Raw genomic sequence first — 27,733 nt, forward strand, 5'->3', positions numbered from 1 at the left:
ACCAGTTTTTGAATTATTTTTTTCCATTCTTTCTCTTTGCCTTGTCACTTCTTCTTCCTTTTCTTCTGCTACTCAGTTTTTCCTCCTTTTATCATTCTGCAAACTTTCCTTTGATTTTCCTATGAATGTATGTTTTAAAATTAAAAATTATATATTAAAGCACATGTAACATGTAATTCATTGGTTATAAAATATATTCAGATGGAGGGAGCTTTCAGAATTGGCAGAAATTTTGATTAATTTGGGATGTAATATGCAAAAATTGGACAAATATTTCATACTGGAACACTCCTTAAAGGAAATCATAATTCTTACCTAATAATGGGACTTCATCAATCAAATATTATTATTATTATTATTATTATTATTATTCATTTTCAGTGATTACATTAAATATTACAGATTAGTTGAAGAAATGTTAAATCTTTATACAAAAATACATTAAATGGAATTACATAATACAAGACACATCCACTAAGTTTATTTTACGTAATTAAAATTATTTCCTATGGTTAAATTACTGGAACTGACTGAACTTAAATTATTTAAGACAACCAGTTTCCTCAAACTGTTTGAATTGATCTAACTCATACGTTTTTACGCCATCTATTAATATTTCAGAAACTGATCAAAAAGTATATATATATATATATATATATATATATATATATATATATACACGAGGTCTATTAGAAAAGATTTAATTTAATAAAGTTTATTTTTTTAAAACTTTATGGATTTGATTCATATGTTTTTACGTCAGCCAAGCTTGAACCTTTGTGCGCATGCATGAGTTTTTTCATGCCTGTCGGTGACGTCATTCGCATGTGAGCACGCCTTGTGGAAGGAGTGGTCCAGCCCCCCTCGTGAGATTTTCATTGTCTGAGAAGTTGCTGAGAGACTGGCGCTGTGCTTCATCAAAATTTTTTCAAAAACTGTGAGGCACATCCGAGTGGACACCATTCGACAAATTCAGCTGGTTTTCGGTGAAAATTTTAACGGCTGATGAGAGATTTTGGATTGTTTCTATCGCTGTAAGGAGCGGGACGTCGCGCAGCGCTCCGATGCGACGTCGTCATCCTGTTTCAAGCTGAAAACCTCCAAATTTAAGCCTCTGTTGACCCAGGACGTCGTGAGAGAACAGAGAACTTTTAGAAGAGGTCAGAATCAGCAGTTTATCCGGACATTCCACTGTTAAAGGAGATTTTTTTAATAAAAGACATGCTGTTCAAGCTTGGCTGATGTAATCACACGTGATTCAAATCCATATGTTTTTTTTTTTAAATAATAAGGACGGATACTTTTCTAATAGACCTCGTATATATGTTCTCCACTCAGATTGCAGTAGCCAGTCACAGATTAGCCTTTCTGTCCATCATTTACCTGTATTTTGGCATGCTTGGCACCAGAAAGTTATGTTGGATCCAAAAGGATCCAAAAAGGCTAGGACCAAAAGTTATATTGGATCGGTTCCCACTGACCAATAGCGTTAGAACTTACTGCCAACAGCTAGCCAATCAGAGCACGGCATACGAAGGTCAGGAACTAGCTGACAGATGCTGGTTGAAAAAAATGGCAACAAACATGTCAACCGATTTTATGAAGTACTCTGATGCTGTTCACAACAAAATAAATTGATCTAATTTACTTGACTCTGTTGTTTGCTTAACTTGGCTATGCCTCGTCCAATATAACTTTTCTTCATCCAATATTTCTCTATGTTGGACTCCTTACCATCCATTATTTGTATTATATATATATATATATATATATATATATATATATATATATATATATATATATATATATATATATCCTCCTCATGAAATTTCATGAAAATTTATTAATTACTTTTCGAGTTCAGTGTTGCTATATCGCTAACATTCTTCTGGATCTAGAATGTATTCCAAATTGACTCAAAAATTTCTCAGATAATTTCCTAAAACGTTATTTATCTGGTAAGAAAATGTTGTCAAAGTTCCTAACTAAATATTGTGTGTGTGTGTGTGTGTGTGTGTGTGTGTGTGTGTGTGTGTGTGTGTGTGTGTGTGTGTGTGTGTGTGTGTGTGTGTGTGTGTGTGTGTGTGTGTGTGTGTGTGTGTATACACTCACACACAACTTTTTGAGTTAAATGTTGCTATGTGCCAAACATTCTTCTGGGTTTCAGTTCCACAATATATTTCGGATAACCTCCATAACTGAATATTTCCCAGAACAATATATATTTGTCCATCAAATTTCAGTAATATCCTGTTAAAAGACAAATAAACAAATAGACAAACTCTCCTTGGCAGAGGTAATGAGAGTCAAGAAATGATCTAGAATCAATATCTGATTGTGGATTAACAATAAAACTTAATTTTAAATGCCTTTTGCTCTGTGACAGAACTCCCTCATGGTTCTTAGTTTGTGTCTCTGATGATTTTTTTTTAACTTGTGTTATTTTGGGCAACAGCAGTTCTGTGATTACAGGGAACCTCACTGCAGTCTGCAGGCCTTTTTTTTAACGGCAACAACCTGATTTAGTTTCTTCTGTTGGCCACACTGTCACTTCACCTGAGAATTTCTCAAGATTATTCCACTTGTCCAGAGCTCCCAGTTACACAACTGCCAGTCCCACTTAAGTTCTTCATTAGTCCTGACTGCAGCATGTCTGGCAGCTTGCATAAGTAAATCTTCTCTCTGTACCTCGTTCTAAATCAGTGTCTGACTGGGATCACCATCACCATCATTCAACCCCCAAACAGCTGCCAGCAGACGGAGCAGCTGAGTGCGCCTCATGGTGGTGGTGTTGGGGGGGTGAGGCCTCAGAGGTGACTTCTCGTTGTGGTTCCCGGCACCTGATCTGGAAGCTTCCTTCAGCACACACACAGTTGTCTGGGAAACGCCTCCACCACCACCAGGAAAACAACTGACCTCACCTCGCCACGACTGTTAGTATGACACACACACTGAACTGACTGTAACCTCACACCCAGGGCCTCGCTTACCCAGTGTCCCTGAACCTTCAGCTCATCGTTTCTAAGATGTGATGCGATGCTCCATTTCGTGTCTGTGAGGAGCTGAGCGTGTCAACCACCGCATATAAACATTTACACATCCATGCGTATAGCTGAACTGGACTCTCTAACTTTTCTGCCCTACACAATAAAGGCAATTATTTCAATTTCAATTTATTTTCATTTATATGCACCAAATCACAGCAAAGTTGCCTCAAGGTGCTTCACACAAGTAAGTTCTAACCTTACCAACCCCAAGAGCAAGCACACAGGCGACAGTGGTAAGGAAAAACTCCCTCTGATGATTTGAGGAAGAAACCTCAAGCAGACCAGACTCAATGGGGTGACCATCTGTTTGGGCCATGCTACCAACACAACTGACAATACAGGAGATTATACAGAAAATTTGGGGAGATTTTTGGAGTCCATGCTGGTTATTTCACAAGCAAGACAACTACAAGTGGTGTTAGTACATTTCTAGGCTGTGATTTTTAATGCCTGCAATGAGAATATGTTTTCACCATTTACTGTTTTCACCAACATTTACTTAGTTTTCAGTTTGTTAGCATGAACAAATTAAAACAAATTACGTGGTTTCTGCAACAAAGTGGAACAACAAGTGATCAGAGGGCGCAAATATATAAAAAGGGGCAGTATACACAGTTTTCCCTCGATCCCTGCCAGACGCCTGCAGCGCATCTCCTTTAAGGCGCCTTCACACATAACACGAACGAGGCTGACACAGGCCGAACAAGGCTGAATTGAAGAAAATCACAAAACTTGAGCCGCTGTTGGGAGGGTCAGTCAGATGGCCAGCCGTGAATAAATGGCATCTGAATGCTGCCCTGAACGGATCGCGCACAGTCGGAGTGCAGCAGCGGCCGAAACCCAGGCTGACAGCGCCAACAACACCAAACAAATACCCAGAAAGGAGGCCAAATGCGGTCAGAACACAGCTCAAAACCCCCTGAGGCATGAAGACCAGGCAGAATACAACCTGAATGGTGCCCGACACACGGCCGAACGCAGTCGGAGTAACACCCGAGGGCCCAACCGCAACTAGAGCACAAAGGCAATCAGAAGGCCTCAGAGCATGTGCGTGAGTGTGGAATGAACATGCAACGAACCAAAGTCAATGCAGCCCGAATGACAAGAATGGACCCAGAACGTTACTCAGGGGGCCACACGACACACTCGATGGCCATTCGTGTTGCTCTGGAGGACCACAGACATATTCACATGCCATGCATGTTGCACGCAGCCCCCACTTGGGACTTGAACTGTTGTCACAGAGGTGCGGTCCACCTCATCCGTGTCCACCCAGGCCATTCGGCTGCGGTCTGTGGTGGCTGGCCACTGTGGTATGTCAGCCGGCCCCGTCCAGACTGCTTCGACTGCTATCGGAGTGTTGTGACAGCCACTTTGGACGCAGCTGGCCTGCGCTGAGGCAGCTCCTCACCCGCCCTGCGAGCTTTCACCACCTCGCCCACACCTCGATTGTGGTATCAGTGCTCTAACTAAGTGCACTGTGACTGCTGTTGGAAGTCATTGGAATGCACGTGGACTTTGGCCGAATGTGGGTCGAATGGGCATTCACATGCCATTGCCCTCATTCAGCCTGTTATGTCAATGCTAGCTTGGTCGGGATATTCAGCCAGGTTTCAACTTGGCCAAACATGTTGTACGGCCCCTCAACCGCAGTCAGAATGGTCCGACTTGGGTGCCGATCTGCAGTACGACTGTTAGCGACTCCAGTGGAATGGCGGTACAACTGCATCTCCACCGCTGTTCAGTTGGGTTTCCGACGTGAGCGCGATGCAAATGTGGTGTACATGTGCTGTGACCAAACGGATGTGCTGACTGCTGTGGGACTGCTGTACAACGCATTCGACTGCGGCTGAACTTTGCACCATTGTTGTTCGAAACCTCCTTCGTGCGCCATTCGGCCTCATTCATGTTATGTGTGAAGGGGCTTTAGTGATTAATTTCAATTTAATAGTGTTGACATAGGTGTCTTAGTAGCTTCACTCACTAGTCTTCTTCTTGCAGGGTCACTCAGTTTTTGAGAACTGCCTACTACAAAAATAATGTAAATTTGGGTTTTTAATTATGTCTTTGAACTGTTTGTTTGGAATGATTGTACAGCATACATCATTAATGACTAACAAAATAAGAATTGGGTGCACAAGTTTGAATTTATGTTGGATCTTCTCTAATACACACAGGGTCAAAATTGTAATTACAGTTAAATATATACATACATTCACTTAAATTTTTATTAAGTGATGTGAAGGTTCTACAGCGTATTTTAACGTAACAAGGCCTATTAACTCCTCATTAATGATCATGACTGACTACAACTGGTAGTTTCTTTGTCAGCATAAAAAGGACTAGCGTGTTGCCTGTGGGGATCCACGAGCTCGAGATTGGGTAGTGTTTATAAAATAGGTACCTGACATTTTTCAAGGGTGGTAATAAATTATGCAAAGTTTCTATAATGCGTTGGAATGGTGTGTGAGTCCAGAATGTTTTTAGATCCTTAGACCTCAACAGTTTTTAGAGGAAGGACTCAACCCTTCTATTTCCTATTAATTCTTCTAAAACTTCTATTTTGTAATTTGATTTTTAAAAGGATCACAATGGAAATAAGTGTTTTCACTTTCTTGTGTCAGCCATGTAATTTTAATGTATTTACAATTATATTATCTACTTACATTGATTATACAAAATAAAATCATGCACATATGCACGGATGCATGCACGCATGTGCACACGCATGCACGCATGCTTTTAATACGTAGATGATTTACCGCTCCTTGCTGGAATGTCATGTGAGTGCAGAATGTAATTATCAAAGTCCATTTTTCAGTGTTGTTAGCTAATATCAGTAATTTCTCCAAAAATACTAGACATATCAATGTTCCATTTTGGCATCATTCATCTTTGACCCAAAATACTTAATCATACCAAAGCTCTCCCCAGTTTGTCCATGGTCGAAATTAAATCCATGCATGCACGCACGAACGTACGCGCATGCGCGCATACACACACACACAGAGAGAGCTTTTTGTCTTTTCAGCATTCATCCACAAGCAAGTTCTTTTATCTACACACCTCTGTCTACACACATCTGTCATATGGATGTTGTCCATTAATGTTTGGGGTGGGGGGGGCACCAAGCCATAATCTCGCCTAGGGCACCAAAATGGCTGGAGCCGCCTCTGGGTGTAATTAATATTTTTAACCAAACACGTTTAAACACAGTGTGTGTCAGCTTTAATCTTTCACCTTGCAGTTCATGGAAACTCTCCTGGTGTTTGTTGGAGGTCTCCCTGGCCTCCTCCAGCTCCAGGAGCAACTGCAGCACCTGGGCCCTCAACTCCTCCAGCTCCTGCTCCTCCGTCAACGGATCCTGCTCCTTCCTCGCTTCCTGCCCTTCTCCCTCTTCCTCCTTCCACTTCCTCTCTTCTCCTTCCTCCTCCAGAGCTCTCTCCTGGTCCATCTCCTCCTTCTCATTGTTTTCCTCCAGCACACCTCTCTCCTTTGCTGTTATTTCGTTGTCCATGGTGGGGCTGCTGTCCGCTTTCAGATCACAGGGGTTATCTGTGGGGAAGGACATCAACAAAAAGAAGGAATTGAGGAAAGAGGAAACAAAGTAGGAAGGAAGGATGGCTATTCTGTCAATTCAGTTGTGCATCACTGGCAGTTTATTCTTTTGAATCAACAGCACCACCTTGTGATTCAATAAGCATTGAGTCCATTACAAACGAGTGTCTCTCTCTCTCTCTTTCTCATGCAACCCAATTTAAACATTGATGAGACGCTCCAAATTACCCATCAGCTCCCTTGTGAGGTTTACAGCCAACATTGTAATAGAAAAGCAACATCTGCACATGCATCCAAATGCAAAACTGTCTCGTGTCAAACTGCAGTAATGTAGACATGAAGTGAAGCAATATTCATGTGATGTCATAAATTTTATATCATTATAAAAACAAACAAAAAAACATTCACTGAATTCAGAAGTGAAGTCATAATTGATTATTCAAGGCCAGTGGAGTATTTCAATGTTTTGACCAGTAGGTGGAGCAAGTCAGCAGAGACACAATGCAGGGAGGGAAAATAAAAGGGAGGTGGGCCACAATTTGCTGGAACAGTCATGACTCACCGCTCAGCAATGCGTCTCAAAGTCCACAATAATAACACCAGCGAGCCATTCACAGTGAGAGAGCTGTGAGAAAAACACTCCGTTCTCACAGCGTGTCGCTTCGTGGTGTTTCCGTCCTTATGGTCTCAGTGAGTTTCCCCCCACGGAGAGCATGACTTTGGTCCAGCACACGACACTGGATAATAACAAATCACCTGGCAGCGTCTAAAGTCTGATAGTTCAAGATGCACAAAGGCGTCATTTACATCACAGTGACCTGAAGGCGCCAAACTAAAGAAAATTCTGAAGTAAACAGTGAAGTTATCGCTTGTGCCACAGCGGAAACATCAGCTCGTGTCATACGTCGTGGCCTTGTGTCCCTTCACTTGGCTGTTTCTCTGACCTCCAGGGTCAAAACCATCTATCAGACTGGCGCGCTTGAATGGTTTCCAAGTGCCTCGCAAACCATCTTCACTCAGCCAGGAGTGTGAAAACAGACTGAAACCAACTAAGACACACAAATAGAAAGTTGCAAAGAGAGAAAAAAGTGAAGTAGTAACTTAGGATCTACCTAATTAAAAGTGATGTTCAAAGTGTGATCTTAGCTCAGCTCTGGGAATTATTCTCTCCTTCCATCACAAGAAGAAGAAACAGACCTCTGCTGCATATGCAGCCATATTTCCTCCTGCCTGATAATAATGTTAATTTCTACAATGCAGCTTCTGAGAGGCCTATGAGAGGATTCACAGGCTGCAGGCTATTTTGTCATTAAACTTTGATGCTGGTGTAATGAGTTAGTCATAAAGAAGTGAACCACAGTAACGCGGCAGGGAGAGAAACACGGCTACACATGCAGCCGGCAGTCAAGAACCGCTATCAAGAGACAAAAAGCTTCCCACTGAATATTATTCACGTTCAAAAAATATAATAAGCCTGAAAGCTTTGGCTAAAGTGACACCTGCTGTTTTATTTATCTGATCTGAAACAAGCCACAAATTACAACCCCAAATCAGAAAAACTTGAAGCAATATTGAAAACACAAATCAATCAAATTAAAAAAAACAAACATTGATTCTTACATTTACTTTAACTTCTGTTTCAATGCAGACAGTATGAACCCAAGAGATTTCATGTTCTGTGGTGTCCAAAAAAAAGATGGGACAGGGGCAATTTAGGGCTAGTAATAAGATTTAAAAAAAAATAAAAATGTTATTTCAAAGCAGTGATGTCAACAGGTGATTGTTATCATGATTTCATGCAACAGCAGGATCCACAAAAGGCTGAGTCTTTGAGGAGCAAATGCATCAGAAAATTGTTGAAAACTTTAAAAACAATGGTCATCAAGAAGATTGGTAGGGTGTTGTGTGGGCCGCTGAAGAGGAGGTACTGCTGGCCTCCACCAGAGGGCGCCCTGCCTGAAGTGCGGGCTTGGTGCTGCCGCCTCTGCAGGACAGCTGTCAATCATCATCACCAACAGCTGTCATCTATCAACCACTCCATAAAGCCAGATGACATCTCCACCTTGCTGCCGAGATATCTTCAAGCGAAGAAGGTAATACTTCAGCCGTGATTGTGCCGTGCGCACATTATTTTCTCTATTCTGTGATATTGTTTCAGGAGTCTGCTCACTGTTGTTGTTCTGTCGGAGTACGGAGTGGTGACGAAGTGAAGGGCATTCACTTGTCACACCGCACTACAGAGACAACCGGAGTTGAACTGTCAATAAAGGTGGAGGTGTTCTTTCCCACTTTAAAAGGAGTAATCTAACGGATCTGACTGTTACTGGGTGTGCACACTCCCACTCTTGATTGTTTCTGCTTCCTGCCAGCAGTACCAGATCCGACAGCAGGAGACGGTGACCACCTGGGGACTCGGGACTTGGCGGCTCCAGTATTCTCCAGGTTCGGTGGCAGTGGAAATCGTGTGGGTTCCGGCTCCTCTCTGGACGGATGTCTTCTATCCTTGAGCCTGCCCACACGTCACCTTTGTAGATTGACTACATACAAATTCTGTAATCGTCTGTATTTCGTTGTGCACATTCACAACAGTAAAGTGTTCTATTTTCGGCTCATTCATTGTCCATTCATTTACGCCCCCTGTTGTGGGTCAGTGTCACTACACTTTCACAACAGGCTATCTCGGCCAACGTCATGGATCCCGAGGGGCGTCAACCATCTGTTGGACAACCAATGGAAGAGCAGGGTGCACAGGCGTCTGCAGGAGGCATGATTGGTGAGTTGCAGCAAAACCTCACTGCCTTTACTGCTCGGTTGGATCTGATGACCGAGCAGAATGGAAGCGCGCGCTCAGGGCGCTGCTGCAGCTCCTCCTCCTGCTGACCCGGTGCTGAATATAGACGTTCCAATAGTCATTCAACGACCCCCCCCCCCCACCATCCCCTGAAGCATACATAAGTCCCCCAGAGCCGTACGGAGGTTGTGTGGAGACGTGCGCTGACTTTTTAATGCAGTGTTCGCTCGTCTTTGCACAGCGTCCCGTGATGTACGTGTCAGACTCCAGTAGGATGGCTTATGTGATTAATTTGCTTCGAGGTGAGGCACGCGCTTGGGCTACGGCGCTTTGGGAGCAGAATTCACGGCTCCTTACCACTTATACTGGGTTTGTGAGGGAGTTCAGAACGGTTTTTGATCACCCTAACAGAGGTGAGACCGTGTCAACGGTGCTGCTGTCTATGAGACAGGGGCGTCAGAGCGCAGCTGAATATGCAGTCGACTTCCGCATCCCGGTTGCGAGGTCCGGCTGGAATACGACTGCGCTCCGTGCCACCTTCATAAATGGACTGTCGTCAGTCCTGAAGGAGCACCTGGTGGCCAAGGAGGAACCGCGGGATTTGGATGGACTTATCGATCTAGTCATACGATTAGACAATCAATTAGAAGAACGCCGTCGGGAGCGAGACGAAGGACGTGGCCGGGCACGCACTGTCCCTCTCCCTTCCGGGAGGTTCCGCCCTCCCCACGCTCCACAGCCTCGGCACTCCGTGTGGCAACAGCTCCCCCTGCTGATGATGCTATGGACACAAGCAGGGCCAAATTAAGATCATCTAACAGACAGAGGAAACTGGCCCGTGGGGAGTGCTTTATCTGCGGCTCAAGTGAGCATCAGCAGAGAGACTGCCCCAAGCGGTTAAACACGAACGCCCGCCCTTAGAAACTGGGTTAAGGGTGGGCCAAGACAGTCACGTGGGACATACACGTATTTCTACACATCTCCCAGTTACGATCCTGAGCGGGGATTTAACCCTTCAAGCCCCAGCATTGGTGGACACGGGGTTCAGAAGGGAATCTGCTGGATAGCAGATGGGTAGGGAGGTAGGGCTCCCTCTGGTGGCGCTTCCTTCGCCATTGAAGGTGCGGGCACTAGATGGCACCCTTCTCCCTTTAATCACACGCAAGACACAAACAGTAACTCTGGTGGTGTCTGGGAATCATCGGGAGGAGATTGAGTTTTTTGTTACTCCTTCTACCTCCCGCGTGATTTTGGGCTTCCCATGGATGGTAAAACACAATCCCCGGATTGATTGGCCATCTGGGGTTGTGATTCAGTGGAGCAAAACCTGCCACTGGGAGTGTTTAGGATCCTCGGTTCCCCCCGGTTTAATTGCTAATGAGGAGGTTAAAGTCCCCCCCAATCTGACGGCGGTGCCGGTTGAGTACCACGATGTTGCTGACGTCTTCAGCAAAGATCTGGCACTCACCCTTCCCCCGCACCGTCCGTACAATTGTGCCATTGATTTGATCCCGGGCGTTGAGTACCCGTCCAGCAGGCAGTACAACCTCTCTCATCCTGAGCGCGAATCAATGGAGACCTACATCCGGGACTCATTAGCTGCCGGGCTGATCCGGAACTCCACCTCCCCGATGGGTGCAGGTTTCTTTTTTGTGGGCAAGAAAGACGGCGGACTCCGTCCATGCATTGACTACAGAGGGCTGAACGAGATCACGGTTCGCAGTTGATACCCTTTGCCCCTGTTGGATTCAGTGTTCACGCCCCTGCATGGAGCCCAAATTTTCACCAAATTAGATCTTAGGAATGCGTATCACCTGGTTCGGATCCGGAAAGGAGACGAGTGGAAGACGGCATTTAACACCCCGTTAGGTCACTTTGAGTACCTGGTCATGCCGTTCGGCCTCACGAATGCTCCCGCAACGTTCCAAGCTTTGGTTGATGACGTCTTGCGGGACTTCCTGCACCGATTCGTCTTCGTATATCTGGACGATATACTCATCTTTTCCCCAGATCCTGAGACTCATGTCCAGCATGTACGTCAGGTCCTGCAGCAGTTGTTGGAGAACCGGCTGTTTGTGAAGGGCGAGAAGTGTGAGTTCCACCGCACTTCTTTGTCCTTCCTGGGGTTCATCATCTCCTCCAACTCCGTCACCCCTGATCCGGCCAAGGTTGTGGCGGTGAGAGATTGGCCCCAACCCACAAGCCGTAGGAAGCTGCAACAGTTCCTCGGCTTTGCAAATTTCTACAGGAGGTTCATTAAGGGCTACAGTCAGGTAGTTAGCCCCCTGACAGCCCTGACCTCCCCAAAAGTCCCCTTCACCTGGTCGGATTGGTGCGAAGCCACGTTTAGGGAGTTGAAACGTCAGTTTTCGACTGCACCAGTTCTGGTGCAGCCGATCCTTACCGCCAGTTTGTGGTTGAAGTGGACGCCTCTGACTCAGGGATAGGAGCCGTGTTATCCCAGAGCGGGGAATCCGACAAGGTTCTTCACCCTTGTGCCTACTTTTCTCGCAGGTTGACCCCAACTGAACGGAACTATGATGTGGGCAATCGGGAACTACTTGAGGTGAAAGAGGCTCTTGAGGAGTGGAGACACCTGTTGGAGGGAGCTTCGGAGCCGTTTACGGTTTTCACAGACCATCGGAACCTGGAGTATATCAGGACCGCCAAGCGGCTGAACCCCAGGCAAGCCCGCTGGTCATTGTTCTTCGGGCGTTTTGACTTCCGGATCACCTATCGCCCCGGGACCAAGAACCAGAGATCGGATGCCTTGTCCCGGGTACACAAAGACGAAGTCAAAACAGGGCTGTCGGATCCACCGGAGCCCATCATACCTGAGTTCACTATCGTGGCCACCCTCACCTGGGACGTGGAGAAGACCGTCCAGGAGGCCCTGGCATGGAGCCCGGACCCAGGAACCGGTCCGAAGAACTGATTGTACGTCCCACCAGAGGCCAGAGCTGCTGTCCTGGACTTCTGTCACGGTTCCAAGCTCTCCTGTCATCCAGGGGTGCGAAGGACCGTGGCAGTGGTCCGGCAGCGCTTCTGGTGGGCGTCTGTGGAAGCCGACATCCAGGAATATGTCCAGGCCTGTACCACCTGTGCCAGGGGCGAGGCAGACCATACCAAGAGTCAAGGCCTTCTTCAACCGCTTCCGGTGCCTCGTCGCCCCTGGTCCCACATAGGCCTGGATTTTGTCACGGGCCTCCTGTCATCCCAGGGCATGATGACCATCCTCACGATAGTGGACCGATTCTCCAAGGCGGCCCACTTCGTGGCCCTCCCGAAGCTCCCAACGGCCCAGGAGACCGCAGACCTCCTGGTCCACCATGTCGTCCGTCTGCATGGGATACCAACAGACATTGTCTCGGATCGTGGTCCCCAGTTCTCCTCTCAAGTCTGGAGGAGTTTCTGCAGAGAACTGGGGGCCCCCGTGAGCCTCTCGTCCGGGTATCACCCACAGACGAATGGACAGGCAGAGCAGGCTAACCAGGAACTGGAACAAGCCCTTTGTTGTGTAACATCCGCGCACCCGACGGCCTGGGTTACCCATCTGGCCTGGATCGAGTACGCGCATAACAGCCAGGTGTCCTCTGCCACCGGCCTCTCTCCGTTTGAGATGTGTGTGGGGTACCAGCCCCCATTGTTTCCCATGGTGGAGGGAGAGGTCGGTGTGCCCTTGGTCCAGGCCCATCTGCGCAGATGCCGTCGGGTGTGGCGCGCTGCCCGTTCTGCCTTGCTGAAAGCCCGGACGAGGGCTAAGGCCCATGCAGACCGCCGGCGCTCCCCGGCCCCTGCATACCAGCCCGGGCAGGAGGTGTGGCTTTCTACGAAGGACATCCCCCTCCAAGTGGACTCACCCAAACTACAGGACAGATACATTGGTCTAGTCAAGCTCCTCAAAGTCCTCAGTCCGGCCGCAGTGAAGCTCCAGCTCCCAGCTTCACTGCGGGTCCACCCGGTTTTTCATGTTTCCAGGATCAAGCCACACCACACCTCACCCCTCTGTGCTCCCAGACCGGCGCCGCCTCCTGCCCGGATCATTGACGGGGAGCCGGCTTGGACGGTCCACCGGATCCTGGACGTCCATTGGAAGGGCCGGGGGTTCCAGTATTTGGTGAACTGGGAGGGGTATGGACCTGAGGAACACTCCTGGGTGAAAAGGAGCTTCATCCTGGACCCGGCCCTCCTGGCCGACTTCTACTCTCGACACCCCGACAAGCCTGGTCGGGCACCAGGAGGCGCCTGTTGAGGGGGGGGGTCCTGTTGTGTGGGCCGCTGAAGAGGAGGTACTGTTGGCCTCCACCACAGGGCACCCTGCCTGAAGTGCGGGCTTCAGGCACGAGAGGGTGCTGCCGCCTCTTCAGGACAGCTGTCAATCATCATCACCAACAGCTGTCATCTATCAACCACTCCATAAAGCCAGATGACATCTCCACCTCGCTGCCGAGATATCTTCAAGCGAAGAAGGTAATACCTCAGCCGTGATTGTGCCATGTGCACATTATTTTCTCTATTCTGTGATATTGTTTCAGGAGTCTGCTCACTGTTGTTGTTCTGTCGGAGTACGGAGTGGTGACGAAGTGAAGGGCGTTCACTTGTCACACCGCACTACAGAGACAACCGGAGTTGAACTGTCAATAAAGGTGGAGGTGTTCTTTCCCACTTTAAAAGGAGTAATCTAACGGATCTGACTGTGTTACTGGGTGTGCACACACCCACTCTTGATTGTTTCTGCTTCCTGCCAGCAGTACCAGATCCGACAGCCGGAGACGGTGACCACCTGGGGACTCGGGACTTGGCGGCTCCAGTATTCTCCGGGTTCAGTGGCAGTGGAAATCGTGTGAGTTCCGGCTCCTCTCTGGACGGACATTTTCTATCCTCGAGCCTGCCCACATGTCACCTTTGTAGATTGACTACATACAAATTCTGTAATCGTCTGTATTTCGTTGTGCACATTCACAACAGTAAAGTGTTCTATTTTCGGCTCATTCATTGTCCATTCATTTACGCCCCCTGTTGTGGGTCCGTGTCACTACACTTTCACAACATAGGGATTTGCATATTTCTCCCTCTACAGTGCATAATATCATTACATGATTCAAGAAATGTAGAGAAATTTCATTGTGTAAAGGGCAAGGATGCAAGCCTAAGATGAACACCAGTGATCTCTGATCCCTCAGACAGCACTGCATCAAGAACTGTCATTCATCAATAGCTGATATAACCACATGGGCAAGAAATTACTTTGAGAAACCTTTGTCAAGCACTACAATATGGTGTTACATTCACAAATGCCACTTCAAACTTTATCATGCCACAAAAACGCTCTGTTACATTTGTCTCCCCTTTATCTTCTGATCTGATTCATAACTAAACATGAGTTCTGTGAGCCATTGCACCCCATACTGAGGACCTATATTTTTTTGTTGAAAATGTGTATAAAACACCTTTTTTAAAGTGCTGTGTAATTGTCTCTTGATTTATTTTTCTTTATGTTTTTGTTTGTTTGTTTGGTTAGTTTTTGTTTTGTTACCTCCACCAAGGAGGTTATGTTTTCGGTCGAGTTTGTTTGTTTGTTTGTCTGTCTGTCTGTCAGCAGGATAACTCAAAAAGTTTTGAACGGATTTTGATGAGATTTTGTGGAGTGGTTGGAAATGACAAGAGGAACAAGTGATTAAATTTTAGTGGTGATCCGGATCACGATCCCGATCCAGGAATTTTTTAAAGGATTCTTCACCATTGCGGGATAGGGGGAATTTTGACATTCTAGTTTCTATCTCCACAAAAACAAGGCAGAAAGGCTTGAAAAAAATTAGGGTGTAACATAGTCAAATGTTCTATCAAACAACAAAGTTTGGTGATAATCGGACCCTATGGCCTTGGCGGAGGTTTGCACTCTCTGAGTGCTTCTAGTTTTGTTTTTGCTTGTTGCTGTTGCTCAAAGTTGCCACAGCAGATCCAGTAATGGCATCAAATGAGGACTTGACACAATTTTTGCACTAGATTCCCAACCCCAATGCAACTCTAGTTCTACTTGAAGGAACATGCATACAGCCCCTGGTGTTTCCAAGTGGTCTCCCAGCCAAGTGACAATCAAGATGTACTCTGCCTAACGATGAGCTTTAATGTGCTCAGGTGTGCACAGAGTGAAATGATTCCACTAAGTGTCTTTTGATATTATTCTTAAATACGCGTACTGTATGTATGCAAAATCAGGCAGATCACTTTCTTGTGACCATAAACCTTCAACTTTGGTCATCTGCAATTTATTTATTTATTTATTTTTGTCCCCCAGAGAAACCCCCCAGTTTGAGAACCACTATACTACATTCAAAAAAATGGCTCAATGGATGAACTCAATTCAATTAGCTCCAGGATTTCCATCTAATAAATATATGTAGTCCCAACTAAATTAAATTACATTATCTTGCATGTATGTGTTTTATTTGAGTTGGGGCTACATATATTTATTAGATGGAATCCAATCCAATGAGCCAGTTTTTTGAGTGACTCATTGGATGAACTCAATTCAGTTATGGGCAGGATTTCCATCTGTTAAATATATGTAGTCCCAAGTAAATTAAATTAAATGATCTTGCATGGATGCACTTTATTTGAGTTGGGCTACATATGAATGAAAGAATGAATAAATATATTTATTACATGGAAATCCTGCTCATACGGATTTAGTTCATCCAATGCATCAGTTTTTTGAGTGTCGGCTGTCTCCTTCAAGCTTCTTAAAAACTCATTCTTTCCTTGAAGAAACATTATTTCCTCTCTTTGTAGCCGAATGTCAAACACATTGTGCTGCTGATTCACTTGCAGAAACACCTGTAATACTTCGCCGTGCTGCTCTCCTGACACACCGGGATTTTATTAGACATGGATGCTTCATGCAAAGTAATCTCAGGAGGAGTTTTACAGCTCCACGGCGAGGGTGGCTTTATCTGGCCTCCGCACAGTCCTCTGTAATTACACTGCCGCAAACGCGTTGAGTCTGTCGGTGGAGACGACATTCCATTTTATAAAAGATACAACAGGAGGCTCAAGTGGTGTTTCTGTCTCAGAGTAGCAGGGCTGAGATTAAATTTAGTCATTAATGTGGCAACACAAGCCTTTTGTTTTGCTGTTGAATTGGTGTTCTTTGTCATGACATTTAGACGAAATTAACGAGGAGATGGAGGATTTCTGCATTTGCTGAAATCCTCCATTTGTGCCGACTGCCGAGCAACAAATGGATGATTGTGTGACACAAAGATCCTTCAGCCTGGCACAAGAAGAGTATGTTTTATTACAGTGCACCAGATATGAACCGATTCTCATGACAAAACAGGTTTCATCAACATCATAAACATCAGTCTCTTTGTTTGCCATGTTTATCACTCACATTTTGGATGCTGATCTATGTAGTGAGGGACCAGTATGTGATGAAAATTATTACTTTTTTAACACCACCAATTGCAAGTTCTAAATTTACTGAGAAACATCTGGTGTCAAATCAAGTGTGAAAAGGAACATTGTGTCACTGAGACAGGTGCTGGAGGCTGTGTGCACGTGAAATGCTATCTGCTGACAGCTCCAGTACACAGGTAGAAATGATGTGCTCGTGTGGGCGTGTGTGTTCTAGCGAGAAAAGTGGTATGTAGATAGAGAGAGAGAGAGAGAGAATATACACTATTTATGCAAAAGTGGAATATATGCACATGAGAATGAGACTATCATAAGACATGAATATCTGCATGTGTCAGTAAACATACATGCATGCAATAATAACATTGAGAGTAAGAGTGCCACATGTGTAACTGATAATGGAATATGTGTATCTGAGAGTCTAAATATATTATGTGCGAGTGAGTATATTTATATATCCGTCCATCCATCCATTTTTTAAAGGCAGCCTATCCAAGCATTCATTGAGCAAGAGACAGACACACTCTCACACATCTGTGATTAATTTAGATTGACCAACTAACCAACTGCTCTATGTGTATGTGACATTCTGTGATATATGCATATGAGGTTATAAATATTTCATCTTAAACTGTGACAGTAATCATTATATGTCATTATATGTCATTTATATTATATGTCATTAAAGTCAGCAGGATGATGAAAGTAGACAGGAGTATAAGGAGAAGTGAGTGTAAGGTAGATAAAGGATGTGGCAAAGACTGAAAAAGGGCATATAGTGAGCTGTACATGAAGTTGAACATTAGGGGCCCTATCTCACTGAGCCACGACAGCATGTGAACAGCAATTGAGAGGGAAATCACTTGATTCCATGCAACATTCACTGGGTGTCACTGTTTCCTCGCTTGAGTCGCAGGATGTCACACGTGTTGCACATTTCAAAATTGGTTAGGCGACAAGGTACCTCGCCAGACAGTCCCACACATTTCTGGAGTCATAGCAGGCAACGGGGAAGCCGTCTGAAGGTAGTCTCTGCAACTCATAACGTGAAAATTTCTTAACGTGAGATTTCTGTGAGGGGTTCACAATGGACAAAACTACTTTATGAGTGATTGGAGAAAAAATTAGTATCTGACATGCCCCGGGAGCACACCAAAATAGCAGAGATGATCAGAGAGAGCACTTCTGCAAGTATTTGAGTCCAGTAGCTGTAGCTCATAATCAGTGGACTGGACACACCTGTGAGTGCCAGCTGGGATTATTTTTAATTTTTATATAGAGGACCACAGCAAAAGCCCACGCAGAGATGTGAGCTTCAGCACAGTGATGAACGAATACTGGTCATTCAAGAGAACTGAGGAGGACATCTGTCCACAGGAGGGCGTCACACATGATCCATGCCTGATGGTGCCAACCAGGAGATCTTTGACGGTGTGAACCACTGGACATTACATATTTCATCCTGCAGCTGGCAATCGCAAGCAATCTGAGTGACACTGGCAGCCAGGAGCTCTTTGATGGCATGGATTGCTGGTCATTACATATTTCTTACTGCAGGAAATCTTTCTATAAGTGGGTGAGTGCCCTGATCACAGTTTTCTTCCTATTGTATTTTTTCTCATCCATGGAGCCACGCTAGGCGTTATTATTATCATTTATTATTAGTATTACATTTATTTTATTACAATCCCAATTCCAATGAAGTTGAGATGTTGTGTAAAATGTAAATAAAAACAGAATACAATGATTTGAAAATTCTCATCAACCTATATTCAATTGAATACACCACAAAGACAAGATAGTTAATGTTCAAACTGATAAACTTTATTGTTTTTGTGCGAATATTTGCTCATTTTGACAAGGATGCCTGCAACACATTTCAAAAAAGCTGGGACGGGGCAACAAAAGACTGGAAAAGTTGATGAATGCTCAAAGAGCACTTGTTTGGAATATTCCACAGGTGACCAGATTAATTGGAAACAGGTGAGTGGCATGATTGGGTATAAAAGGAGCATCCCCAAAAGGCTCAGTCGTTCACAAGCAAAGATGGGGTGAGGATCACCATTTTGTGAACAGCTGTGTGAAAAAATAGTCCAACAGTTTATGAATAACGTTTCTCAACGTCCAATTGCAAGGAACCTAGGGATTCCATTATCTACAGTCCATAATATACTCAGAAGTTTCAGAGAATTTGGAGAACTTTCTACACGTAAGTAGCAAGGCCGAAAACTAACACTGAATGCCCATGACCTTTGATCCCTCAAGCGGCACTGCATTAAAAACCAATATCATTGTCACAAGGATCTTACCATGTGGGCTCAGGAACACTTCAGAAAACCATTGTCAGTTAACACAGTTCGTCGCTACATCTACAAGTGCAAGTTAAATCTCTACCATGCAAAGCAAAAGCCATACGTCAACAACATCCAGAAATGCAGCCGCCTTCTCTGGGCCCGAGCTCATTTGAAATGGACAGATGCAAAGTGGAAAAGTGTGCTGTGGTTTGATGAGTCCACATTTCAAATTGTTTTTGGAAATCATGGACATCATGTCCTCGGGACAAAAGAGGAAAAATACCATTCAGATTGTTACCAGCGCAAAGTTCAAAAGCCAGCATCTGTGATGGTATGGGGATGTGTTAGTGCCCATGGCATGGGCAACTTACACATCTGTGATGGCACCATCAATGCTGAAATTTACATCCAGGTTTTGGAGCAACACATGCTGCCATCCAAGCAACGTCTTTTTCAGGGACATCCCTGCTTATTTCAGCAAGACAATGAAAAGCCACATTCTGCATGTGTTACAACAGCATGGCTTTGTAGTAAAAGAGTGCGGGTACTAGACTGGCCTGCCTGAAGTCCAGACCTGTCGCCCATTGAAAATCTGTGGCACATAATGAAGCGCAAAATACGACAACGGAGACCCCGGACTGTTGAACAACTGAAGTTGTACATCAAGCAAAAATGGGAAAGAATTCCACCTGCAAAGCTTCAACAGTTAGTGCCCTCAGTTCCCAAACACTTATTGAGTGTTGTTAGAAGGAAAGGTGATGTAACACAGTGGTAAACATACCACTGTCCCAGCTTTTTTGAAACGTGTTACAGGCATCCATTTTAAAATGAGTAATCAATGGATCAGTGAATTCCCCCCAAAAACATCTCCATATTTTTTTTTACCAGCTTACACTAACAAGTCAAAACACAGATAGCTTATAGTATTTTTTGATGAACACAGAATTATAGCCATCAAGAAAAGCACAGCACCTCATAAGCTTGCTCAGTACGATCACACCATCACAAATATTCATAAGCGAAACAAGCAGGCAATAGTTACTGTTTCAAATTTAGTGGCAAAAATGATACTAAATCCAAATATTGAACTGAAAGAGTGATACATGATTACAGGGGCAGCCATAACGCCACCAACCATCATTCAGTCTTATTTGTTGCCATTATTTAGGCCATTGCATGTCCACTCTGTATTCCCATGATGTCTTTCATCCACCCGCTTGGTTTTTTCACACTGTTAGGACCTGAACTGGCAGTCAGTCCTTCTCGATGTGAATCATAGAATGTCCCCTCCACAGGTAGAAATAGCACAATCCTGCATAAGAAGCACTTTCAACGCCTTCTCTGACAATCCATCTACACAAATCCCACTCAATGAAGCAAGATCTTTCAGCTCTTTCACTCAAACATATGGAAGCTGTGAAAATTCAGGGGCCCAATCAAGCTCCTGACTGCACCCTCCCCCATCTTGGTGCCCCGGCTCATTACACCAGCTTCTTCTTCTTCTTCTTTCAGCTGCTCCTGTTAGGGGTCAGTACAGTAGATCAGTCGTTTCCAGCTCACTCTGTATCTTCCTCTGTCACACCAACCACCTGCATGTCTTCCCTCAGCACATCCATAAACCTCCTCTTTGTCCTCCCTCTTCTTCTCGTGCCTGGTGGTTCCATCCTCAGCATGGGTATATACCCTCCTCTGCACGTCCTAACCATCTCAATCTCACCTCTCTGACTTTGTCTTCAAACTGTTCCGCCTGCGCTGTCCCTCTGATATGTTCATTCCTAATTCTGTCTATCCTCATCACCCCCAAAGAGAATTGCAACATCTTCAGCTCTGCTTCCTGTGTTTTTGTTAGTGCCACCTTCTCTAAGATGTACAACATAACTAGTCTTACTACTCTCTTGTAGACTCTCCTTCACTCGCAGATATTCTTTGGTCAAAAAACACTCCTGCCACCTTTGTCCACCCACTCCACCCTGCCTGCACTCTCTTCTTCACCTCTCTACTACAGTCACTATTACTTTAGAGAGTTGACCTAAGGATTTAAACTCATCTACTTGCACTACCTCTACTCCTTGTAACTGCACTATACCACCCCCCCCCTTCACTCAAATCTACTCACTCTTGCTCCTACTGACTTTCATTCCCCTTCTCTCCAGAGCATATCTCACATATCTAATATCTAATTTCTGCCGGCACCCTGTTTCACCAGGTGCACCAACAGAAATTTTGCTGTGGTGACACCTAAAAGGAGCAGCCGAAAGAAGTTGTTAGAGTGACCATATGTGTATGTGACAACTGACTGTATATATGCAAGAGTAACTATACGTGCAGTGTTTAAAAGTGACAGTATTTGCATAAGACAAAGAATGCATGTATGTGAGAGTGAATTTATAGCACAGTATTCAAGAATGACAGGACTCATGGCAGTGGAATATATGTATGTGAGAATGTAAATACAACCCCTGGCAAAAATTATGGAATCACCGGCCTCAGAGGATGTTCATTCAGTTGTTTAATTTTGTAGAAAAAAAGCAGCTCACAGACATGACACAAAACTAGTCATTTCAAATGGCAACTTTCTGGCTTTAAGAAACACTATAAGAAATCAAGAAAAAAGATTGTGGCAGTCAGTAACGGTTACTTTTTTAGACCAAGCAGAGGAAAAAAATATGGAATCACTCAATTCTGAGGAAAAAATTATGGAATCACCCTGTAAATTTTCATCCCCCAAATTAACACCTGCATCAAATCAGATCTGCTCATTGACATTGACCCTATGCCATGACATTGACCCTATGTGTCTTTTTGCAAGGAATGTTTTTGCAGTTTTTGCTCTATGGCAAGATGCATTATCATCTTGAAAAATGATTTCATCATCCCCAAACATCCTTTCAATTGTCCAAAATATCAACATAAACTTGTGCATTTATTGATGATGTAATGACAGCCATCTCCCCAGTGCCTTTACCTGACATGCAGCCCCATATCATCAATGACTGTGGAAATTTACATGTTCTCTTCAGGCAGTCATCTTTATAAATCTCATTGGAAAGGCACCAAACAAAAGTTCCAGCATCATCACCTTGCCCAATGCAGACTGGAGATTCATCACTGAATATGACTTTCATCCAGTCATCCACAGTCCACAATTGCTTTTCCTTAGCCCATTGTAACCTTGTTTTTTTTCTGTTTAGGTGTTAATGATGCCTTTCGTTACATTTTTCGATTTTTGAGACATATTGCTTTAAGTTTTCTGTCTTGACGCTTTGATGTCTTCCTTGGTCTACCAGTATGTTTGCCTTTAACAACCTTCCCATGTTGTTTGTATTTGGTCCAGAGTTTAGACACAGCTGACTGTGAACAACCAACATCTTTTGCAACATTGCGTGATGATTTACTCTCTTTTAAGAGTTTGATAATCCTCTCCTTTGTTTCAATTGACATCTCTCGTGTTGGAGCCATGATTCATGTCAGTCCACTTGGTGCAACAGCTCTCCAAGGTGTGTTCACTCCTTTTTAGATGAAAAGTTACAGGGTGATTACATAATTTTTTCCTCAGAATTGAGTGATTCCATATTTTTTTCCTCTGCTTGGTCTAAAAAATTAACCGTTACTGACTGCCACAATCTTTTTTCTTGATTTCTTATAGTGTTTCTTAAAGCCAGAAAGTTGCCATTTGAAATGACTTTAGTTTTGTGTCATGTCTGTGATCTACTTTTTTTCTACAAAATTAAACAACTGAATGAACATCCTCTGAGGCCGGTGATTCCATAATTTTTGCCAGGGGTTGTATATGTACAGTGTTTGAGTGCAATCATATGTGTGAGAGAGTGAACATATGTATTGTATGTGAGAATTATGTTCATACAACTGTTCCATGTGCACACAGCAAATGTTCAGCATGTATACAACGGATGTGTGCAGCTGCGTAGGAGTCCATGCATAATGCATGACACCCCCTACTGCCTTGTTTTTTAAACCAGCCCATCACTGATCTTCCTTGCACTGGTGAACGTCCACACAAACAGAAAAGACAGAGCAGGCAGCAGAGAGAGTGAAGACAATCAAAAAGGAGCATAGCAGGAGAAAGTAGTGTGGTGCATCCTGAGGGCGCTGGAGCTGCTCCCATCGCTCTCCTTTTTTATGAAATCTAGGAGAGATTACATAAAGTAATACGTTGAATTCACCTCTGTGCTGACTCTGATGATCACATCTGTCTCCCAACAGATCAACTTATCAGGTGGCTCTTTCATGAAGCGTAGTATGGTCACTGTTCTAGGAAATTTGCTGCCTTTATCCTGAATGAGTCAGTATTGAGTCACAGGAATGAGCTACAGGTAACACAATTCATGGCTCAAAACTCCACATTGAGTGCAAGGAACAAAACAGATTAATGAAGACATAAACAAGTCACTCTTTTGTTTTTGTTGTTATTGTTTTCACACCAAAAAGTGGGAAATTCATGTTTGCATTTTGAAATGTAAAAACGAAAGTGGATCAATAGAATAGGTGCGTTGCAGAGTGTGCTGTGATTTGACCTCATTAGATGAGCATGCACAAACTGTGTCAGAGTGTGTGTGCTGTAGGTGACTGATTCAGGGGATGAAAATAATGTTTGCTTTTCATGTTTAATGTGATTGTGTGGTGGTGATGTGTGTATAGTACTGTGTCGTTTTTCCATGAAGGGATAAAGAACAAAGCCTGAAATCATGTGATGCAGCAATAATCCATCTGATCCCAAATCAGTGTCTGCCACCTGGGTGCATTCTTATGGTGGCCAAGAGAGGCCAGAACACTTCCAAATTAAGACAACATGAGCATATGTGGAAAACATTTACAAATACAAAACACCTATATCAATTCAACTGCAGGTAGCTGTACGAAATTAACAGCAAAGAACAATCTGCAAGAGCACTTCAGAACAAAGCATTCATATCCAAAGCGCTATCCCCTCAGAAATTCCACCAATCGAAGTGTATAAGAACGCACCAGATGTTTGTAGGTTTCTCTGGAGCCTCATGAGGACAGTATGGCAGAAGAGGACCATACCCAAAGCATGACGCAGGGCAGGTGGAGTATTGATTCCAAAGGAAGACAACGCAATGAACATCAGCCAGTTTTGCCCAATGTACTTGCTTAATGTGGAGGGTAAAGTCTTTTTCAGGGTCACTGCACAGAGAATGGCCGAGTATCTGTGTAGAGACAAGTGCATGGACACATCTGTACAGAAAGCAGGCATATCAGGCTTCTCTCAGTGCCTAGAACAATCCAGCATGATCTGGCACCAGATCCAAATGGCAAAGCTGGAGAAAAGGGACCTCCATGTGATCTTTCTGGATCTTGCTAACGCCTTTGGCTCTGTGTCCCATGAGCTCCTCTGGACTGCCTTCAGTTTCTTTAACATCCCAGACACCATCACAAGCCTGGTTAAAGCCTATTTTTGTGACTTGCAGTTCTGCTTCTCTACTCCTGAATTCACCACCTCATGGCAGTGCCTGGAAGTAGGCATCATGGCTGGATGTACCATCTCTCCCTTGGCATTCACCATGACAATGGAGATCATCATTTGAGCCTCAAAATGGGTTGTAGGTGGGCAAAGACTTGTCTCTTTTCAGCGCCTCCCTCCCATCACCATCCTGACTACCACCGTCCCATGCCCCGGGAGACTGCTCAGAAAACTGGAGAACATCAGTTGGACCTGTATGAAGATCAAGCCATCTAAGTCACGCAGCATCTCAGTGGTAGTGATGATCCAATCCCCACAGTATCTGAACAGCCTGTCAAAAGCCTATGAAGGTGCTATGACACAAGCCTGAAAGACAATTCTGGCCTACAGTCTATTTACAGCACCCAACTACTTGGGAAGTTAAAGACCTGGTGCTTCCAGTTTGATCTGCTACCCCGGGTGTTGTGGAGCCTTGCAGTCTCTGAGGTCCCCATCTCAACAGTAGAGAAGCTGGAAAGAGGAGTCACAGCCTACATGAAGATGTGGCTCGGTATTCCATGCTGCCTCACCACCATAAGTCTCTATGGAGATAGTGTCTTCAAGCTGCCCCTCACCAGCCTCACAGAGGAGTTCATGTGTGCTAAAACACGACTGCATGTGACACTGAACAAATTCAAAGATCTGGTGATGAGGGAAAATGCACCAACCTTGGTTATTGGGTGTAAATGGAGACCAGCAACAGCAGCTCTCAGACATGCTGACATTGTGGGGAATGTTCAGCAAGGAAGATGAGGCCTTGGGCTAACAATTAGCCTCCCAGCCTGGAGAAATGCCACTGTTCCAGCACAGAGGAAGATGGTGGTGGAGGAAGTACACTGTCAGGAGGAGGTAGCAAGATGGGCTAATGCAGTCTTCCTTGGCAAACAGGGACAGTGGACATGGTGGGACAGTGTTGAAAGGAGAAGGTTGAGCTCAAGGGATGTGTGGGCCATGGAAGCAAAGATTTTGAGTTTTGTCATCAGAGCCACATGTGATGTCCTTCCAACACCAACTAATCTCCACCAGTGGGATTGTGAAAATCCTGGGTGTGTCCTTTGCTCCAAGCCAGCCTCCCTCCAGCACAAACCCACAGGAGGTAAGACCAGTCTCACCCAAGGGTGCCACAGGGCACTTGGTGCCACAACCAAGTTTTAAACAGCCTTGCATCCACACTGGAGGAAAAACAAACCAGCATCAACACCCTACCACCGCTAATATCTAATACCTCATGGACAACTGCCTTTGTCCATGAAGGGGCTACAGCTATGGAGCAACTCCACACCATTGAAGAGAAGCCAGCTGTGCTTAGCACATGACTGGAAACTGATAGCGGATACTGGCAAACAGCTGGTGTTTCCTCCAGAGATTGGCACCACTACCTTGAAACCTGATCTGGTGCTCTGGTCCCCTTCTCTAAAGAAGGTTTATATAATTGAGCTCACCGTACTCTGGGAGGATTCCATGGATGAAGCATATGAGCGAAAAAAATCTGCGATATGCTGAATTAGCTGCTGAAGAACAACATCACTGCTGGAACAGGGATGTCCACCCACTGGAGGTTGGATGCAGAGGGTTTGTGTGAACATCTACCACCAAATTGCTGAGGGTCTTGGGAATCAGGGGCCAGAGCCAGCGCACAGCCATCAAAACTGCATCAGAGGCAGCCAGTGGCTCTGCCTGAAGAGGAATGACCCCTGTTGGGTCCCCAAGTAACAAGCCAGGAGGTATGCAGTCATCTTAGACTTGACTCAGGGAAATGGACAACCCTGCTATACAGTATATAGTCCCATGAGATGTCTGCCACTTGACAACAAGGCGACTCTCATGGCTAATGGGACATTGGGCGCAAGCTCAGGTCTGATCAGCCTGTACCTGGCTGCCTCTGGTGGGGGTGTATAATGTTAAAGGCTGAAACACCCCATCAGCCAGAGAAGCACTACTGATGATACGTCCCATAAATTCAACTTTTCTCTAATCTTCTACAAGTTTGCCATCCACCATTCACTGGCAAGTCTACCAGTTATCTGTATGTGCTTGCACAAGGATATCAACATCTTATCCTGTGTTTTGGAGTCTTTGCATATTGAAAAACCTTCCAAACAAAGAGACACAACCAAATACAACCAACAGCACATGCAACATTTTAAATACGATAACATGTCTGCTGAAAATTCAAACAATGCATTCAAACACTGTACAACCCCTGGCAAAAATTATGGAATCACCGGCCTCGGAGGTTGTTCATTCAGTTGTTTAATTTTGTAGAAAAAAAGCAGATCAAAGACATGGCACAAAACTAAAGTCATTTCAAAAGGCAACTTTCTGGCTTTAAGAAACACTATAAGAAATCAGGAAAAAAAAATTGTGGCAGTCAGTAACGGTTACTTTTTTAGACCAAGTAGTGGGAAAAAAAATATGGAATCACTCAATTCTGAGGAAAAAATTATGGAATCATGAAAAACAAAAGAACGCTCCAACACATCACCAGTATTTTGTTGCACCACCTCTGGCTTTTATAACAGCTTGCAGTCTCTGAGGCATGGACTGAATGAGTGACAAACAGTATTCTTCATCAATCTGGCTCCAACTTTCTCTGATTGCTGTTGCCAGATCAGCTTTGCAGGTTGGAGCCTTGTCATGGACCATTTTCTTCAACTTCCACCAAAGATTTTCAATTGGATTAAGATCTGGACTACAAGGTCTGTCCAAAAAGTATCTGACCTTTTAATTTTTTGCAAAAAACATATGGATTTGAATCACGTGTGATTGCATCAGCCAAGCTTGACCCTTCGTGCGCATGCGTGAGTTTTTTCACGCCTGTCGGTTGTGTCATTCGCCTGTGAGCAGGCTTTGTGTGAGCAGTGGTCCACCCCTCTTGTCGGATTTTTATTGCGAATAAATGTCTGAACGATTTGGAGCTTTGCTGCATCAATTTTTTTCCAGAAACTGTGAGAGACCTCCAGGTGGACACCGTTCGGAAAATTAATATGGCTTTCAGGGACGATTTTATGGGGATTACACAGATTAAGGAGTGTTACTGCCGCTTTAAGGATGGCCCAGCGCCAATCGACAGGCTCACACCCCGCTGAAACAACCAGATCATTTCCAACGTGAAGGCTTTGTTTATCCGGGACGTCGTCTGACT

At 44.6% G+C, this 27,733-nt stretch overlaps 1 protein-coding gene across 6 annotated transcripts in view; it reads right to left on the reverse strand.

The window, feature by feature from the left end:
- The window catches only part of LOC117515652 (coiled-coil domain-containing protein 136-like), a 72,970-nt gene that overhangs the window by 19,899 nt on the left and 25,338 nt on the right, over nucleotides 1–27,733 (reverse strand). For all 6 annotated transcript variants that reach the window (XM_034176306.1, XM_034176300.1, XM_034176302.1 and 3 more), the window contains exon 2: nucleotides 6,288–6,602. In XM_034176306.1, the coding sequence (XP_034032197.1) occupies nucleotides 6,288–6,602 (315 nt within the window). The remainder of the gene's footprint in view (nucleotides 1–6,287; nucleotides 6,603–27,733) is intronic.

The sequence above is a fragment of the Thalassophryne amazonica genome, chromosome 8 (assembly GCF_902500255.1).
Source record: "Thalassophryne amazonica chromosome 8, fThaAma1.1, whole genome shotgun sequence".
In the NCBI taxonomy this organism is placed as follows: domain Eukaryota; kingdom Metazoa; phylum Chordata; class Actinopteri; order Batrachoidiformes; family Batrachoididae; genus Thalassophryne; species Thalassophryne amazonica.